This window comes from Hippocampus bargibanti, linkage group LG01 (assembly GCF_051943395.1).
Source record: "Hippocampus bargibanti isolate YZ-2025 linkage group LG01, ASM5194339v1, whole genome shotgun sequence".
In the NCBI taxonomy this organism is placed as follows: domain Eukaryota; kingdom Metazoa; phylum Chordata; class Actinopteri; order Syngnathiformes; family Syngnathidae; genus Hippocampus; species Hippocampus bargibanti.
Genome location: NC_142734.1, coordinates 28,106,858 through 28,124,932, shown reverse-complemented (window position 1 = coordinate 28,124,932; position 18,075 = coordinate 28,106,858). Strand labels below are relative to the sequence as shown.

General features: G+C 43.2%; 2 protein-coding genes across 9 annotated transcripts in view; both read left to right on the top strand.

Annotated features, from left to right (window-relative positions):
• LOC148903736 (ATP-binding cassette sub-family C member 4-like) overlaps positions 1-2,478 on the top strand; it is a 36,273-nt gene extending 33,795 nt beyond the window's left edge. Inside the window, exon 31 of one of the 4 annotated variants that reach the window (XM_089007841.1) lies at positions 547-2,478. In XM_089007841.1, the coding sequence (XP_088863967.1) occupies positions 547-585 (39 nt within the window). In that variant the 3' untranslated portion in view covers positions 586-2,478. The remainder of the gene's footprint in view (positions 1-546) is intronic. The other 3 variants (XM_089007857.1, XM_089007849.1, XM_089007866.1) reach the window with 3 other exon arrangements.
• A 918-nt stretch (positions 2,479-3,396) lies between these two features.
• On the top strand, positions 3,397-18,001 carry fmnl2b (formin like 2b). 5 transcript variants are annotated; one of them, XM_089007901.1, is made up of 28 exons: positions 3,398-3,716; positions 3,926-4,009; positions 4,085-4,165; positions 4,233-4,309; positions 4,387-4,470; positions 4,737-4,880; positions 4,950-5,076; positions 5,229-5,305; positions 5,391-5,484; positions 5,568-5,642; positions 6,327-6,437; positions 6,574-6,723; positions 6,786-6,887; positions 6,971-7,191; positions 7,265-7,368; positions 7,888-8,076; positions 8,509-8,529; positions 8,762-8,886; positions 8,961-9,163; positions 10,376-10,610; positions 10,681-10,749; positions 10,816-10,896; positions 12,017-12,146; positions 12,234-12,394; positions 13,718-13,819; positions 13,895-13,990; positions 14,913-15,036; positions 16,009-18,001. In XM_089007901.1, exons 1-28 carry the CDS (start codon positions 3,600-3,602, stop codon positions 16,095-16,097), a joined length of 3,273 nt encoding a protein of 1,090 aa, XP_088864027.1. In that variant the 5' UTR covers positions 3,398-3,599; the 3' UTR covers positions 16,098-18,001. The 5 variants fall into 5 exon arrangements, with proteins under 5 accessions (XP_088864012.1, XP_088864027.1, XP_088864023.1 ...); XM_089007897.1 differs by having other exon boundaries at positions 4,947-5,076; XM_089007886.1 differs by having other exon boundaries at positions 3,397-3,716; positions 12,017-12,394.
• Positions 18,002-18,075: the final 74 nt, after the last annotated feature.

Below are 18,075 nucleotides of genomic sequence, written 5' to 3'. Positions count from 1 at the left end.
TAATAAATTGAGCCTTGTTCGGAAAGGAGTATTTGTTGATACCCAACCCAGAGCGCAAGGGAGTACTTCGTACACCCATGTCTGAGAAAAGCTCATTAGCTAGGTTACAAATCTAGCGGATCATGCCGGCCATTAAAATGTCTATGTTCTGTTGGTTTATGGATGTTGGTGCTTGGGAGGTCCAGGGGTGTGGTATTCATATCAAAAAGACTATATTTTACTAATGTATCACTTAAATGTGCATATGCGCTCAATAAATAGCTTAGCAGAGGGCTGCAGAAGTTGGGCGTCGGTCATGAGTGGCTTCGTCCCCTGCCGGCAGTTCAAAGACAATCTTCCTGTGTTCGAGCCTTTGTTCACAGTGTCCGAACAAACATCTCTGACAAAGGTGCAGAGGAATTATAATACATTTCCATTTAACCTTTATATAGAAACCAAGCGCATCATCTAGTGGTGTCAAAAAATATCAAAGGTGTTTCATGAAGTTTCGTTTTCCCGTTGTTAGCCATAGCACCCATTTTTTTCTTTTTTTAACCCTCCTAAAAGATGCTTGTGGCTCACAGGCAGGAAGCAAAGTTGTCCTGACCGGGCAAAGCTGAGGGAACACCGTGTCAAGCTTGTCAAGGTTGGAAGAAATTCAAGAAGTGATCTTTCAAATGTGGAGGATTTATTTTGGAGCTGGAAAGGGTTTGGAAGCCTCATTTTAATCACTTAGTTTACTCCAAAGTTTGAAACGTCGGTTGAACTAAAAAGAACTCTGTGTAGATAAACGCAAATGGTTTTTCAAGCACAATTTCCAGGCCGCAGAATTATGAATCATTAGTTCTTCAACATTGATCGATGGCGGGGGGGGGGGGGGGGGGTAGATTGCATTGGATCAGTGTTGATTGAATGATTGAATCAGGAATGGGGAAGACTTTGGAACACAGAACGGGTTCTCCGGTTTCATTTTGTAAACCGATGAAAAAAAAATTGCATTTCCGACTCCAATCTCAAACATTTAAGATGCTTTTGAGAAACCGAGAAACCCCAACCAAAAATATTGTCATGAACCTTGGGATGAACGGAATTCTGCCGATGTTTGAGAAGATGTCAAGCTAACGGACTTCAATCTGAGACGCGGAGAGAACCGACTCAGAGCTCAGCCGGCAAAATCCTCCAATATTCCACCAAGCAGGAAACAAACTTGACTACCGGTGCTCTTGAAGAGGACCTCAACCAGCGCAGATGGTGCGCCCACAAGAAGACTTGCAGGCGTTCCCAGCTGTCTTTTGGCGGCAGGCGGGGGACACCCTGAACTACTTTCCGGCCAATCAAACAACCGCTTGCAGACACAATCGCACCTTGGGACAATTTTGGGTGTCCTGTTAGCTCGCTATGCATACTTTTGGAATGTGAGAGAAAACTGGAATACCTGGAGAAAAGCCACCCAAGCACGGGGAGAACATGCAAACTCCGCACGGGGAGGCCCGAGTCGGGATCAAACCCACGACCGACCGAACCTTTCATGACGGATACATTTAAATGTTTTTTTTTTTTACAAATTCAAAACATTAAAAAGCTAAATGTCTTAAAACAGAAATAGTAAATTCATAAAGTATAAGTATTTTAATGATGCATAAAATTAAACAGCCAGTGTTGGCCAAGCAGGCGTGTCATAATCAGAATCAGAATCATCTTTATTGCCAAGTATGTAGAACACACAAGGAATTTGTTTCCGGTAGAACACGCTGCACTAGTATCGTCGTCAAAAAAACTGCTAAGTGCCACTATACAGTTCCATTTTGGCTACTGTTAATGAATTCACGTTTTGAGTCATGTGTGTCTCACCCTCAACGGCGGAGGCTCTGTCGAAATCCTGAGACCGCCTCACCCCTGCGGTTCGATTCAACCCAGAAGAACCACTGATTTTGAATCTTACCAATCTTCTTTGACCTCAACGTCTTGTGAATTTGATGACGTCAGACAACTTCTGCTCAGCTCGCTCCGTTCGTCATCTTTTGAGATGAGTCAAAAAAATAAATTCCCACGATTGATGTTTCAGATTTTCTCTACACAACATGTGTAAAGTGCTCCGATTATTAGCACGGGTTAAATTCTCTCATTGTTGTACAATGTATTAATTTTATTGTCTTTTCATTTTGGTGATGCGTTTTTATAAAAATCAAACATTTCTTGCTTTCACATCCTTTATTTTGGAGTTTTATTTATGCCTTTTATCATGGTTGACTTTTATGTTTAGATTTTGTCTTAAGTGTCAGATTATCACATGATCTTGTTTTTATTCTCGATTTTTTTACCTTTGTCAACACCCTATGGACCTGCCTGGTGTATGAATTGTGCAATACAAATAAACATGCATCAAAATCATCAAAACACATTTGCTCACATTTGTCAACCTCTCAACCCTTATTCTGATCAAATTGTAGGCAATTATTTTTGTGATAATATTTTATAATAATGTACTATACATGATATTTAATTGATTAAAAAAACCTGCAAAAGTCAAACGTGTTCGCCATGTTGCCGAAATATCCTGAAAGAAATTTGGTTTAATACATTCATAATTTCCAATTTTTTTTATCAGCTCATGCTTAACTTCTCCTTGACTTATTATTTTAATGGCTATAAGAATACCAATAAAACATGAAACTAAAGGTTGCAATTTCTATTTAAAAATACTTAAAGAAATAATCTGATATATATATATATACACCATGCTGAGATGGTGATATATATATATATAAATATATATATATATATATATATATATGATCTTTAAAATGTGGAAACAGTTCTGGAAATGTCATGTGTGAATCAATTGATATTGCAATCGGTCTTGGAATGTGCGATGGGGAGGAAATGGAACATACGTTCTTGATGCACGGCATGTTTGCTCAGTTTAATTTCATCCACACTGACATTCCGACCGAGGGACAACCAATGCACACCTTTTCAAATGCGTGCGCGTCAGCATGCAAGGAGGAGAGGGGGTGGGACTTATTGCAGCAGAGGCCTCATTGTCTGAGGATGCAGAGGAGTCAGGGAGGGAGGGAGGGAGACGAGAAGGGAGGGAGGGAGGGAGGGAGAGTCGAGCCGGCAGCAGCACAAAGACGGGAAGCGCAAGCCGGCGAGCGGCGGAGAGACATAGACAAAGAGGAGGCGGCAACAACTCTCTTTTTTCATGTGGGGGAGGAGAGAGGTGTGAGGCAAGTGGGGGGGCTGAGGGGGGAGGCAGGATTAACCGGCTGATCTGCAACACGCGCTCACACGCGCACGTACATATATCGTAGGGACGCACCGAACATCTCTGGGATCAACATCATCACCAGCGGCAGGCGAGCGACAGAGACAAAGGGGGAGACAACCGGGGCGACTGTATTACCATCCGGGGTGTGGGTGGGGGGGGGGAGACTGACGGACGGCAAAAGAGACAGGAGGACGGAGAAGACGGGAGAGGGACGGACCCACGGCCTTCTTCATCACCTCCGGTCGTGTTGGTGTGCGATGGCCGACCACATGTTCCTGCAACTGTGTGTGTGCTGAGCGCCGTGTCCGTGGTGGGTGTGTTTAGCTCAAAGCGTGTCTGAGTGTGTGCGATGGGGAACGCGGAGAGTATGGAGAGCCAGCTGGCCGTGATCCGGTCCAGAGCCGCGCCGGTTCGACTCCCGATGCCTGATGCTGCCGAACTGGAGGAGAGGTTCTCCATAGCACTGGTAACTACACAAATACGGGTTGTGGCGGTGGGGTGGGGGTCTTGGGGGTAGCACACAGCAGCCCGATGGGGACTCCTCGCCTTAGTTGATTGTCAAACTGTCTGCGAGACCGTTTCCTGATCTGAATCAAGAGTTCTGACCCGAATGGGGAATGTTTTGTCGGTAGACATTTTGCATCCTATCGATCGCGACACCAAACTATGTTTCAGAATTCGATGAACCTTCCCCCGGACAAAGTACGCTTGCTGCGTTCCTATGACAACGAGAAGAAGTGGGAGCTCATCTGCGATCAGGTAGGTCGCCGCTCACAGACTTGGAAAACGAAAACCTTCCGGGAGTTTGTAAGACCTCACCTGTCGGCCTTGCAGGAGAGATTCCAGGTGAAGAACCCGCCCCATACTTACATCCAGAAACTGCGAGGATTCCTCGACCCGGCTGTCACGCGCAAGGTAAGCTAGGCGATCCGTACTTTTAGTCGACTTCACGTGGCAGAACTTTGTCTTTGCCTAACCGCAGAAGTTCCGAAGGCGGGTCCAGGAGTCGACTCAGACACTCCGAGAACTTGAGATCAGCCTTCGCACAAACCACATCGGGTACCAATCAAGCATCTGTCCCTCTGTCCGTTTTTTTGGCAATATGAACCGTGGTATAATTGTACTTTTGCGACTAGGTGGGTTCGAGAGTTTCTCAACGAGGAGAATCGAGGTCTAGATGTCCTGGTTGAGTATTTGTCCTTCGCTCAGTACGCTGTCACGTAAGTCTGCAGACCTGTCATCAATTCTTTCCATCTGAGCCTCATTCGGGTTGCCCGGTTTACAACGAGGCTCCTCCTTGCGGGTGAATTCGGATGCCTTTGAACTATCGACCCCATCCAGAGTCCAGACACAACCCAGAGATGCTTTGTTGCCATGGCACCCACCGGGAACACATTTTCACCCTCCTCTTACCCCGATTGGGAAAAGTGCCGTCATAGGATTTTTCTTCTCCATTTTATGGTCACGGCTCACTTTGATTTCACAGTTTCGACGGTGAGCAGCCGGAATCTGGAGGAGACGCGGCTTCCATCGACTCTCCGTGGAGTCGCTCCATCGAGGATATCCATGGCGATTGCAGTCTACCGTCCCCGTCGTCCTCCGCGGCCAGAACGGCTCGTCACTCCATCAGGTAACGAGTGGCAATAGAAAAAAAGAGTGTCTGGTCAGGTTTCTTATCAGGTTTTTCTTCCATTAGTAGTTCCACCTTGGTAACTCGCTCCAACACGCTACCCAGTAGTCGCACTCTGAAAAATTCCCGACTCGTCTGCAAGAAAGACGACGTCCACGTGTGCATCATGTGTCTCCGAGCCATCATGAACTACCAGGTAGGACCCCACCCCCCCCCAAAAAAAAAAAAAAAACAATCAAGAGAAGCAAATTATTTCAAACTGTTGCATTCATGAGATTTAGAAAAACAAGCAACGGTGTCATCCACTTTTCTTCTGGAACCAATCCCCACCCACCCCACCCCCTGCAGTACGGTTTCAACATGGTCATGTCCCACCCGCACGCAGTCAACGAAATTGCTCTGAGCCTCAACAACAGGAACGCAAGGTCGCTAAGCGCACGCCGTATGACGCCACACGGTCAGTTAGCCAAAGACTAAAGACTGAACTTGGTTCACTCTATCGTCCCGCAGAACGAAGGCCTTGGTCTTGGAGTTGCTGGCTGCCGTGTGTTTGGTTAGAGGAGGACATGAGATCATCCTGTCGGCCTTTGACAACTTCAAAACTGTAAAATGACCTCTGGCCGAGGCATCCTTACTTTTCTCGCCTTGAGGAGCGATTGTTGACGTTTTTTTTTCAATGTTCCCCAGGTGTGCTCGGAATCCATGCGCTTTGAAAAGCTGATGGAGCATTTCAAAAACGAAGACGACAACATCGACTTCCTGGTTGGTAGCACTTCGTTAGCTTTAAAAAACACAAAATTAATTCTATCGTCGTGGATTGACAGAGTGATTGACAGAGCGATCAACAGAGCGATTGATGCAGTGATTGAAGGAGCAATCGACAGCGATTGATGGACCGATTGCCGGAGCGATTGACGGGGCGATTGACAGAGTGATTGACTGAGCGGTCGACAGAGTGATTGACGGAGCGATTGATGGAGCGATCAATGTAGCAATGAATGGAGCGATCGACGGAGCAATTGATGAAGTGATTGACGGAGTGATTGATGGGGAGATTGACGGGACGATTGACAGAGTGATTGACGGTCGATCGACGGAGCGATCGACAGGGCAATTGATGAAGTGATTGACGGAGTGATTGATCCGGCGATTGACCGAGAGATTTACAGAGCGATTAACGGAGCAATCGACAGAGCGATTGATGAAGTGAATGACGGAGCGATTGATGAAGTGAATGACGGAGCGATTGATGGAGCGATTGATGGAGTGATCGATGGAGCGATCGACAGAGCAATTGATGAAGTGATTGACGGAGTGATTGATGGGGCGATTGACGGGTCGATCGACAGGGCGATTGACGGAGCGATCGACGGAGTGATCGCCGGAGCGATCAAATGAGCGATTGACGGAACAATTGTTTTGCTCGTCCGTGCCACCCCGTTGCAGGTGGCGTGCATGCAGTTTATCAACATTGTGGTCCACTCAGTGGAGGACATGAACTTCCGTGTCCATCTGCAGTACGACTTCACCAAACTCAACTTGGACGACCACCTGGAGGTAACATTTTAGGGATGTCGGGGGGGGGGATCAATCACATCATCTTTGTCCAACAGGACCATTGTGGAACACCCATAAGAGTATCCTTCTCTCCTTCTGCCCCCCTCCTCCTTGGATCCCCTTGTCAATCTGCCAGAGACTGAAGCACACGGAGAGCGACAGATTACAGGTGCAGATCCAGGCATACTTGGACAACGTGTTTGACGTGGGAACGTTGCTGGAAGATGCGGAGACCAAAACCGCCGCCCTGGAACGGGTGGAAGAGCTGGAGGAGAACTTGAGTACCGTAAGAACGCGCCAACGAATCAAAATGGCGGAGAAAAACCACTCACCCGAGTCTCGACGCAGATGTCCGAGCGGCTGCTGGATGTGGAAAATGAAGCCATGCTGAAGATCGTGGAACTGGAAAAACAGCTAATGCAAACAAACAAAGAGCTTGACCAACTCCGGGTCAGTAAGATTCATAAATGGTGCCCCCCCACCCCAAAAAAATTTTTTTTGCGTTCCCAACGTGTCGTTTTCGCATTTCGCAGGACGTGTATGCCAGCGCCAACACCCAAGTGCACACGCTGAGGCGGATTGTTCGGGAGAAGGACCAGACCATTCGCCGTCAGAGTCGTCTGGAGCGACAGGCCCACGAGGCCCAGCAGGCCGGCGGTCCCGGAGCCCCTCAACCCCAAAGGGGAGAAGGCGACGGGGGTGTGGCTAACTCTGCCTCACCCTCGCCTCCTCCCTGCTCCGCTCTTTCCCCCAGGTAGGGCCTTCGCCAAAACCTCCTGATCATGTTTCGATGTAACATTTGTCGTGATTATTTCTATGACCCTCAGCCCAGAGACGGTGACCTATCATAACATGGGAGCAGGAATGGGTGGGGCTCCTGATATGCCGGTTCCACCCCCGCCGCCTCCCCCGCCACCCGTGCCTGGCTCAGGTGATTATGAAGGTCCTCAATCCAAAATCAATTGAAACCCTTGTCAGTTATGATGAGAAAATAATGAAAATAACATACGAAATAGTCCCGTGGTTAGCAAGTGGACCTCACAGCGCAGACTTATGCTAGTTAGTCCAGAACAAATGTAGCAATAATAATCCCAATACAGGCGGTCTGATAGTTCAGTGGTTAGCATGTCGACTTCACAGTGCAGAGGTCATTGGTTCAATTCCAGTTCCGGCCTCCCTGTGTGGAGTTTGCATGTTCTCCACGGACCTGTGTGGCTTTTCTCTGGGTGTGCCAGCTTCCTGCCACATTCAAAAAACAAGCATGGCAGGCTTATTGAACACTCTAAATTATCCCAGGGTGCGAAGGTGGGCACGGATGGTTATTTGTCTCTGTGTCCCTGCAATTGACAGGCAAGCGGTTCAGGGTGTCCTCAAAAAGAAAACTATTTCTTGAGGTGACCCTCAAGCGCTTTCCATCCAACATACACCAATGTATTCTACTTCTTTCAAGTGTCCAACGGGTTGTACCCCTCCCCTCCACCGCCTGCTCCTCCGCCGCCTCCTCCGCCTCCTCCTCCTCCATGTCGGACCAGCGAGCTCTCCTCCACTCTCCCCATGCCACCTCCTCCTCCACCAGTGGCCCCCCCACTGCCAGGTCCAGGGGGGTCACCCACTGTCATCTTCAACTCCGGTCTTGCAGGTGAGCGCACATGGTGGCGATTCTCAAGGTGTTTTCGTTTGTTTTATTTATTTATTTTTATTGATATTTTATTTATTTTATGCGCAATGTATTTTAATTGAACATCATTCAACTCAGTTAGCTCGTTGACCTTCTCAGTGCAGTGGTTCGATTCTGACGCTGTGTGGCTTTTCTCCGGGTATTCTGGTTTCCTTCCATGTTCCAAAAATATACGTGGGAGGATCGTGGGACATTGAAAATTTGCCCGCAGCGTTATTGTGTGTGTGAAATTTTTTTTTGCCTTCATGTGCCCTGCGACTAACTGGCAAGCGGTTCAGGGTGTCCTCCGCCTACTGCCGGAAGATAACACATCCCCATTTTTATTGAGGCCGGATTTAGGATTGGTCTCACTTTTGTCACTAACAACTTTTTTCTCTTTTATTGTGCTGTCAGAGGGACCGCTCAAGTTATTCTGTAGGTTGAATAACGACACACATATGTAAAGCATCATCGCCTGTCAATCACCCATCAATCATCTTCCTACAATTCACGTGTCTGTCATCCGTCTCCACCAATCAGCTGTTTCGCGCTTATCCATCCATTGTTAGATAGTTCACCCATACGTAGTCCGTGAACCTGCCTGTCCTTGTTTGAAAAGAAACGCGACAAACGGCTGCGTCCAATCCATTTTTGATCACTTGCGCAGCGGTGAAGATAAAGAAACCCATCCAGACCAAGTTCCGGATGCCCGTCTTGAATTGGGTGGCCCTGAAGCCAAGTCAAATCAACGGCACCGTCTTCAACGACATCGACGACGAAGCCATCCTCCAGGTAACGGTTCAATTGACCTGATCCTTTCGCAAAAAAATGAATCCGCTTGTTTACCCCCTTTACTTGTATTCCAGGATCTGGACGTGGAGAGCTTTGAGGAACTCTTCAAAACCAAGGCTCAGGGTCCTGCAATGGACTTGACTCTGTCCAGACAGAAACTTCCCCAGAAGGCTCCATCCAGGGTCTCTTTGCTGGACGCCAACCGAGCCAAGAATCTGGCCATCACCCTGAGAAAAGCCGGTCAGGGCCCCGAAGTCATCTGCCGTGCCATCCACATGTAAGACTCGCATGGAGATATGCTCAGTCATGCAAATGTACTCACGCACAGTACTGAAAGTCCCTCGGCGGAAAAGAGATGTCATGCATTATGGGGAACAATCTTTTTCAGAACTGTTAAATGTTAACCATTTTGGGGACAAATACAGAATTTTAATCGAGGCCTCAAAATTAGAAAAATATTATACATATATTAAATATTGTTAGCTGTCAATCACATCTCACTGCTACGACCGATAAAACAGATGCTATTTCATCTCTTAAACACTTCCGTAAAACCAAAACTCTGCTGGCTGAAATACGCCCTGCTTGGTCGTCATGGGTTTGCTTTTCCATGCCTTAACAACGAAGAACTCTGAAGGCGGCTAGAACATCCGTTCCACATGCTGGTGATCGAGGCAGACACTTATTGGTTGGGTAAATGAAAAAATGAAAGAAAGAATGAGTGAGAATGAATGAATAAATGAATACATACACATATACATACATACATACATACATACATACATACATACATACATACATACATACATACATACATACATACATACTGACAGACATAAATGAATAAATAAAAACAAAGATAAGTGTTTGAATTAATTACTGACTCAATTAATTACTTAATCAAATAATTAGTTCATTCATAAATAAATAAATATTCCCCTCGCTCTTTCACTTTTCTCTCCGTGCACGTGCTCACCGTTGACAACAAGGCACTCTAATCCAGCCACACTGGTGGACATCTAAATAAATAAGTAAATAAATAAATTGAGGAAAAAATATGTGAATAAATAAACAAATACGTGAATAAATAAATGCATAAATGAATACACGAATAGATAAATGAATAAATAAACACATAGATAAATGTTTGAATTAATTACATACTCAAAAAAATGAGTTCATTGATGAATAAATAAATAAATAAATAAATAAATAATCCCCTTGCTCTTCCACTTTTCTCTCTGTGCATGTGCTCACTGTTGACAACAAGGCACTCTAATGCAGCCACACCGGTGTACATGTAAATAAATGAATAAATAAATAAATACACGAATACATTCATAGATACATGAATAAATAAATAAACACATCAATAAGATAGGTGAGAAAATAAACCGATACGGTACTCAAATAAGGTTTCTGAAACACAAAACGAAACAACAAAAACTTGCTGGTTGCCTGTTTCACACTCTGTCTTGTGCTCGCGTAGGTTTGACCTGCGGACGATTCGAGTGGACTTTGTGGAGTGTCTGATGCGTTTCCTGCCAACCGAAGCCGAGCTGAAGCTTTTGCGTCAGTACGAGCGAGACCGGAAACCTTTGGAGGCCCTGAGTGACGAAGACTCCTTCATGATCCAGTTCAGTCGCATCGAGCGACTCAACCAGCGCATGTCCATCATGACCTTCATGGGAAACTTCAGTGACAATGTACAACTGTTAACGCCGGTAAGGTCACACTCGAAGCGGCCCACCCGTCGGTGTGGTCCTCATCTAACGAGCCCGCGTTTTATCGCAGCAACTCCATGCCATGATCGCGGCATCCGTTTCGATTAAATCATCACAGAAGCTGAAAAAAATACTGGAGGTGAGTTTCTTTCCATCGCCCGCTCTCCACGTGTCCTCTTCATTGATTCTTGTTTTCTTGTCGCAGATCATTTTAGCACTCGGGAATTACATGAACAGCAGCAAGAGGGGTGCGGTGTATGGCTTCAAACTACAGAGCTTAGACCTGGTATGCACACACACGCAAAGTCGGGTTTTATCATCAACCAAAACTGTGTACTCTCCAGTGCCAGGGTTTTTATCATTGTCACTTGAATTCCAAGACCCACGGAATATTGAGTTTTTGGGGTACATAAACTTTCGATGCAGCGTTAGAAACCTTAGACTCTTATTTCATCAGAAAAAAAAAGAGTTAATTCCTATATTATATGGGTCTGATGGTATCTAAGCTTGAAATGAGGGCGGCTGTACAAAATACAAGACAATACATCTTGATTTATATAGCACTTTAACAACAGCTGAAGCTGGAACAAAGCGCTAACATGGGGAAAAGGGGGAAATGCTGCCACTTGTGGAAGGGGGAAAAAAAACATTGCCAGTGGTCTGGCCAGCGGTTTATCGGCACCCAAGCGAGAAAAAAAGCAAAACCTGAACTAATTCGTCATATTTTTGATTCTCGAATAAATTCATGAATGGCAGTGAATGAGTGAAAAAAATATATAAAAATTACCACTCAGAAGAATTATTTGCTCAATGTTCGAATTAGTTTAGGGAAAAGTTGAATGCAAAAGGTGATTTTAAGTACACTTTTATTTGACTCTTCTCAGTCTCTCTGTTTTTAATTTAATTTAATCTCTTTACTATCATGTTTGTGAACGTGAAACTAAAAAGACACTTGGAGTGCCATGATTAGTGGATCATGGCAAAACGAAGCTTCATGTGATACTTTTTGGCACCTATAAATGATGCTCTTGGTTCAAATATGAAGGTTAGTGCAATGGAAATGTATACAAATTCCACTGCATCTTTAAACCAAGAATTCCATCTAGAGGAGTCAAAAACGTCCACAAGTGCATCACTAAGCTTGAATAGCGTACACTAACCCCTCCCCCCAAAGAAGTTCGAATTGGTGATGGGGAAAACAAAGCTTCATGAAGCACTTGTGATATTTTTGGCTCCTCCAGACGGTGATCTCGGTTTAAATATGAAAGTTAGTGCAAAGGAAATGTCTGAAAAAAGCCACTGCACTGTTTAAACCAAGAGTTTTTAACTTGCCCATCACTAATCTCAAGTCAAATTGAAAGTCACCTCCAAACCGGTGACTGTTGTCCTGTTCACGTGTTTTTCAGCTCCTGGAGACCAAGTCAACGGACAGAACACAGACGCTGCTTCACTACATCAGCAACGTGGTCAGAGAGAAATATCCTGCGGCGGCACTCTTCTACAACGAACTTCACTACGTGGACAAGGCGGCGGCAGGTCAGAAGCCAACTGACAACAAAGTTTTGTTTTGTTTTTTTAGCCTCGCAGACCCAACCGACTTCCGTACGTGCGCATGCGTTTCAGTGAGTCTGGAGAACGTCTTGTGCGATGTGAAGGAGCTGCAGCGAGGGATGGAACTCACCTGGCGGGAGTTTAGCGTGCAGCACAACGCCACCTTGAAAGATTTCATCAGCAGGCATGAATCGCGACTCAGCAAGCTTCAAGAGGATGCGCGCATAGCACAGGTACGCATGCACACACATGCGCACACACACATACACACACTTTTGCTGTGATTCCCAAGCGATGCGAGTGATCATCAAATATGTATTGGTCTGGTTATTGGTTATATTCTTCTTTTTTTTCTTCTTCTTCTTCTTCTTCTTCTTCTTCTTCTTCTTCTTCTTCTTCTTCTTCTTATTATTATTATTATTATTATTATTATTATTAATGTTATTGTTATTATTAATATTATTATTGTTATTGACATTTGTTTTTTTTTATTTGTATTATTTATTATTCTTATTGTTATTGTTTTTGCTGTTGTTATTGTTAGTAGTAGTATTTATTATTATTATTATTATTATTATTATTATTATTATTATTATTTATTTATATTCTTATTATTATTAGTAGTAGTAGTTGTAGTAGTAGTATAATCATTGTTATATTGATTTAGTTGTTTATTGTTTATTAATCTTATTGTTTTTATTATTATTATTATTAGTAGTAGTAGTATTGTTCATCATTATTTATTATTATTATTACTGTTGTTTTTAATTATAAATGTTATTATTATCATTTATTCATAATTATTATTTGTAGTAGTATTCATTATTTAATTATTTATTAGTATTAATAATAATAAATACATTTAATTTCTAAGCGCCTTTATGATTAGGATTATTATTGTTTGTTGTTTATTATTTATTATCTTTATTATCATTGGTATTATAGTTAGTATTTGTTCTTTATTTGATATTTATTGAATTATTTATTGATTATGTATTATCTATTATTATTAAAGCCAAAAGGAAAAGAAGAACTAGATTATTATTATTATTCACTCACTATTTCACACTATCACACTATTTTCATCACTTTGCTGCTGTGAAATTATTATTATTATTATTATTATTATTATTATTATTATTATTATTATTATTATATAAGCACCTTATTTCCTGTAAATAATGTCAAATGTCCACCGCCTGCTCAGCCTCACAGTGCAAAGGTGTGGGTTCGATTCTGGCTCCGTCCATCCTGTGTGAGTTTGCATGTTCTCCAGAATTCGGAGTACCCGGGGAAAAGCCACGCAGATTTGAGGAGAATATGCAAACTCCACACAGAAAAGAAACCTTATGAAAGAAAAAAAATCTTACCAAATGAGGCCTCAAACACTCGTGACTCAGGTTGCTCCTATCTTGTCTACTTTTTGTGAAATTTGTATTTGTATTTTTTTTTTGCTTGGTGGTCCGCCGCTGGGTTTTTTTCTTGGTTCCCTAACGGCTCCGAATCACATGATGAAATCAATTCCGCCTCCTTGTGTTTGTTTGCCCTCTCCAAAGGACGCCTTTGAAGATGTGGTGAAATTTTTCGGGGAGAGCTCCAAGACCATGCCGCCGTCCGTCTTCTTCCCCATCTTTGTTCGTTTCATCAAAGCTTATCGGGTGAGTGACCCAAGAAATCTCGCCCCGCGTTGGAGTTAGAGAAAATTTGCGATCCCAGACGTGCCTGTTTTACAGCTGGCTGAGGAGGAGAACGAACAGCGGCGACGTCAAGAGCAGATGATGTTGGAGAAATTGGAACAGGAGGAGCAGCAGCAGGATGAACAGACAAAGGTAGGACCAAGACGGGTGGTCATCTTAAAGGACAACCGACACCACTTTTTTGTTTCCTAACTGACATCAGAAAAACGTTTTATAGCATCTAAAATACCCAAAACACGCAGGAGGATATTTTTTGTCAAATACAAAACAACAACAAAAATGACTTAAAGGACAACCGACGTCACTTTTTTGTTTCTTAACTGACATCAGAAAAACGTTTTGGGCATTTTCAGAAAGTCCCGCCCCCAGTTTGTGACGTCACGCCAAGACGTATTGCATTGCTTCAGAATCAAAACAATGGCTTCAGATTCGGAGAAGAAGCTTTCTTGTTACACCTCCAGTTATGAATATGATTCAAATAGTTCTGAAGAGGAAAGCATAAATGTTTGCAATCGATTAAAGAATTTATTCCATGCCATTTTGAGGCAACATTGGGGGGAAACGATCACCAGAAAAGAGGCACAAAATGGCAACCTCCTGTGGCCACCTCCGTTGCCACAGGCTGATAAATTCCTTATATGGAGCTTGGACACCCTCTTCTGGCGGCTTTTAGGTGCAACACAAGGTTTTCAGACCAAACAATACAGCAAAATACATTGACGTGATGGAAGGACTGCTACAATGTGTCTTTTTTTTCGGTCAGGGGGCGTTCCTTCAGTGACGTCACGTACGGACTCGTTACCAACTCAAAAACAAGACTTCCTGAATATTCAGTGCGAGTCTTAAAACGTAAAATATAGCTATATGCGGTGCAATCTTTGTAAAATATGCTCAGTAGAAGTCATTTGAAGCCATTTTACAAATTATGGACACGACTTGTCCGGAGGCGTCGGTTGTCCTTTAAGTGGGAAATTGGGGGGGTATCTCATTAAATATCGGTCGGTTCATGAAGCCTTCATGAATGTCTCTCAATTTCTTACTGGTCTCCTCCCAGTCACCCTCTCACAAGGGCAAACGGCAGCAGCAAGAGCTTCTGACAGAGCTCAGGCGACGCCAAGGAAAGGACAGCCGCCACGTTTACGAGGGGAAGGACGGCGCCATCGAGGACATCATCACAGGTAAGTGACTTCTGACCTCATGATGTCACCGTGAGGAATTGGGACTTTTGTCGTTGGATCTTTTTTATGCTGCGTTGAGTCTTTAATGTTTTTCTTTAAACTCTTGGGGGTCTGTGCTTGCCATTGTGTGCCTACTTTACTTCTTTTTGTTAAATATTTCGCCCGTGTGGATGCAAATGTAGTGAAACGTCACAAGGTTGAGGATTTTGGTCAGGTTGTTCACTCTAGCTAGTGACCCCTGAAGGGAAAAGTCGAAAGAAAAAGATTTAGTAAATATATCTTTTGTGCCAAATTATATATTTGTATCCATTTTTGGACAAGCAGGCAATCGTGTAATGAAGTTTCCGAAAGAGGTGTTCAATGGTGTTCTTTATGTCTTGCTAAGGAGTTAGCTACTGTAGTTCCTTCGCTTCCTTAGCTCGCTAACGTTTAGCATATCTATCTATCTATCTATCTATCTATCTATCTATCTATCTATCTATCTATCTATCTATCTATCTATCTATCTATCTATCTATCTATCTATCCATCCATCCGTCCCTCCAATTCCGTCCATATATATATATATATATATATACAGTAAAGTCTCGTTATATCGATATTCAAGGGAGTCCGAAAAAATATCGATATAACCGGGACTATCGATATATCCGACCCTGTTTGCATGTAATTTTCTCCGTGCGTGCATAGAAATAGTATCGATATAACCGGGACTATCGATATATCCGATATCGATATAACGAGACTTTACTGTATATATTACTGTATATATATATATATATATATATACTGTATCTAGCTAGTTAGCTACCTGTCTCACGAGCTATCTCTCTGTCTATCTCTCTTGCTAACTAGCTAGCCAGCTATATAGCTAGCTCACTACATAGCTGCTATATAATCTATCAAACTTGCTTCATAACTATCGAGAGTCCTGTTTTTCATTTAAATTGATATTTTCCCCTTTCCTCTCAGCTCTGAAAACAGGCCCCTTCACAGCTCGGTCTGCTAAACGTAGCTCTCGGTTCTTCTGTGACCCTGCACACCCCGAAGAACACTTCTGATGCGGCAAAGACGATCCAACAAAATGCCTCGTCCATCTTGAATTGATGGCGACAATATGCACTTTGAATCATTTTTAATTGAGGAACGCCGACATCACGCTATCCAATTGGCTGGTCAGCGAGATGTTTTTTTTTGGTATTGTTTTTGAACATTGGACTTTGTAAGCAAAGTCCTTGTACAAATGACGTGAAGGATTCATCAACTGGTGTGTGGACTTCTCAATCAACAAAACAGACTTTTATCTTTCACGGATATTCACGAACTGAAGACGAGCTCTTTCCATATATTTTTTGTCTTGGGTGTGGGGGTTTGACAAGCTCTGCAGCGGACCTTCAAGAAAAAAAAAAAAACAACGAAAAGCACATGCTGATATCTTGCTTCCCCCGACTGAGTTCCGCCAGATTTTGGGCAAGTATATATGAGTGTGGTAGTAAAACCTTTTTTGTAGTCTTCCGAGTGAGCCAGAATTTTGCTTGGACTCTGGAGATTTGTTCAGTGAAACGCGTACAGGGTTCAATGACTGGTTTGTTCTGTATTTTAAACTAGTATCGACCAAATGTCACTTCAGATTACATTTACTGACATGTTGTAAAATCTAGCTAACAAAGAACCACCCAAAAAAACAAACACAACAAAGAATCTGTTAACTCATTGTTATGAATCATTCACCTGAGTCTTAAAGGACAACCGACATATCCGGACAAGTTGTGTCCATAATTTGTAAAATGGCTTCAAATGACTTCTACTAAGCGTATTTTACAAAGATTCCACCGCATATAACTATATTTTACGTTTTAAGACTTGTGCTGAATATTCCGGAAGTCTTGTTTTTGAGTTGGTGACGAGTCCTCACCCTACATCACTGAAGGAACGCCCCTGACCGAAAAAAGGACACATTGTAGCAGTCCTTCCATCACGTCAATGCATGTTTCTGTACTTTGTTTGGTCTGAAAACTGTGTTGCACCAAAAAGAGGCAGAAGAGGGCGACAAAGCTGCGTGTAAGGAATTAATCAGCCTGTGGAAACGGGCTGATTAATTCCTTACACAGAGCTTTGTTGCCATTTTCTGCCTCTTTTTGGTGCTACATTTCCCATCCCCAGATACCTCAAAATAGCACGGAATAAATGATTTAATCAATTGCAAACATGTATGCTTTCCTCTTCAGAACTATTTGAATCCTATTCATAACTGGATGAGTAACAAGAAAGCATCTCCGAATCTGAAGCCATTGTTTTGATTCTCCAGCAAGGCAAGACGTCCTGGCGTGACGTCACGAACAAAGGGGCGGGACCTTCTGAAACTGGCCACTTCCGCAGAGTTTCATTTTGAAGTGTTTTTGGACACTAAGTCATTTTTATTGGTGTTTTTCATTTGACTAAAAAAAATCGGCCTGCGTGTTTTGGGTATTTTAGGTGCTATAAAACGTTTTTTCTGATGTCAGTAAACAAAAAAATGGTGTTGGTTGTCCTTTAATCAAGCATAACGGAATTTCACACGTTTGATTTGGCCCGAATAAAATGATGTGGCGGGCCTTGACTCTGGCACCTGTGAACTAAGTCATTTGCAACATTTGCTTCATTCAAGTTGTGGCAGCGCCTTTCCAGACTCGTTTCCCCAAATCAAACAAAATCATCACATTTGTGTTTTGTATGTGACTTACTGGCCAAGGAGGCCACCCCCCCCCCATTCCTGATCAAACCAAGCAGTTTCCCGCCTACTTATTTCTTTCATGTCTGTGATCCCACCCAATGCCGAACTCATCGTCTTTTTCATTTAAAACGTGAACATGAACACAAAAAAGCACAAGTTTTTTACATTTTGGAGATTCTCCTTTTTTTTGGTCGTCGTTCCCCTTGTCTAGTCTATATTTGGTGTAAATAAATAAAAAACACGTTGATACAACGCTAAAATGCGTGCCGTTATTTAATAGTTGGCTCATGAGACTCAACCAACACTCGTTTATTGACAGAGGACGT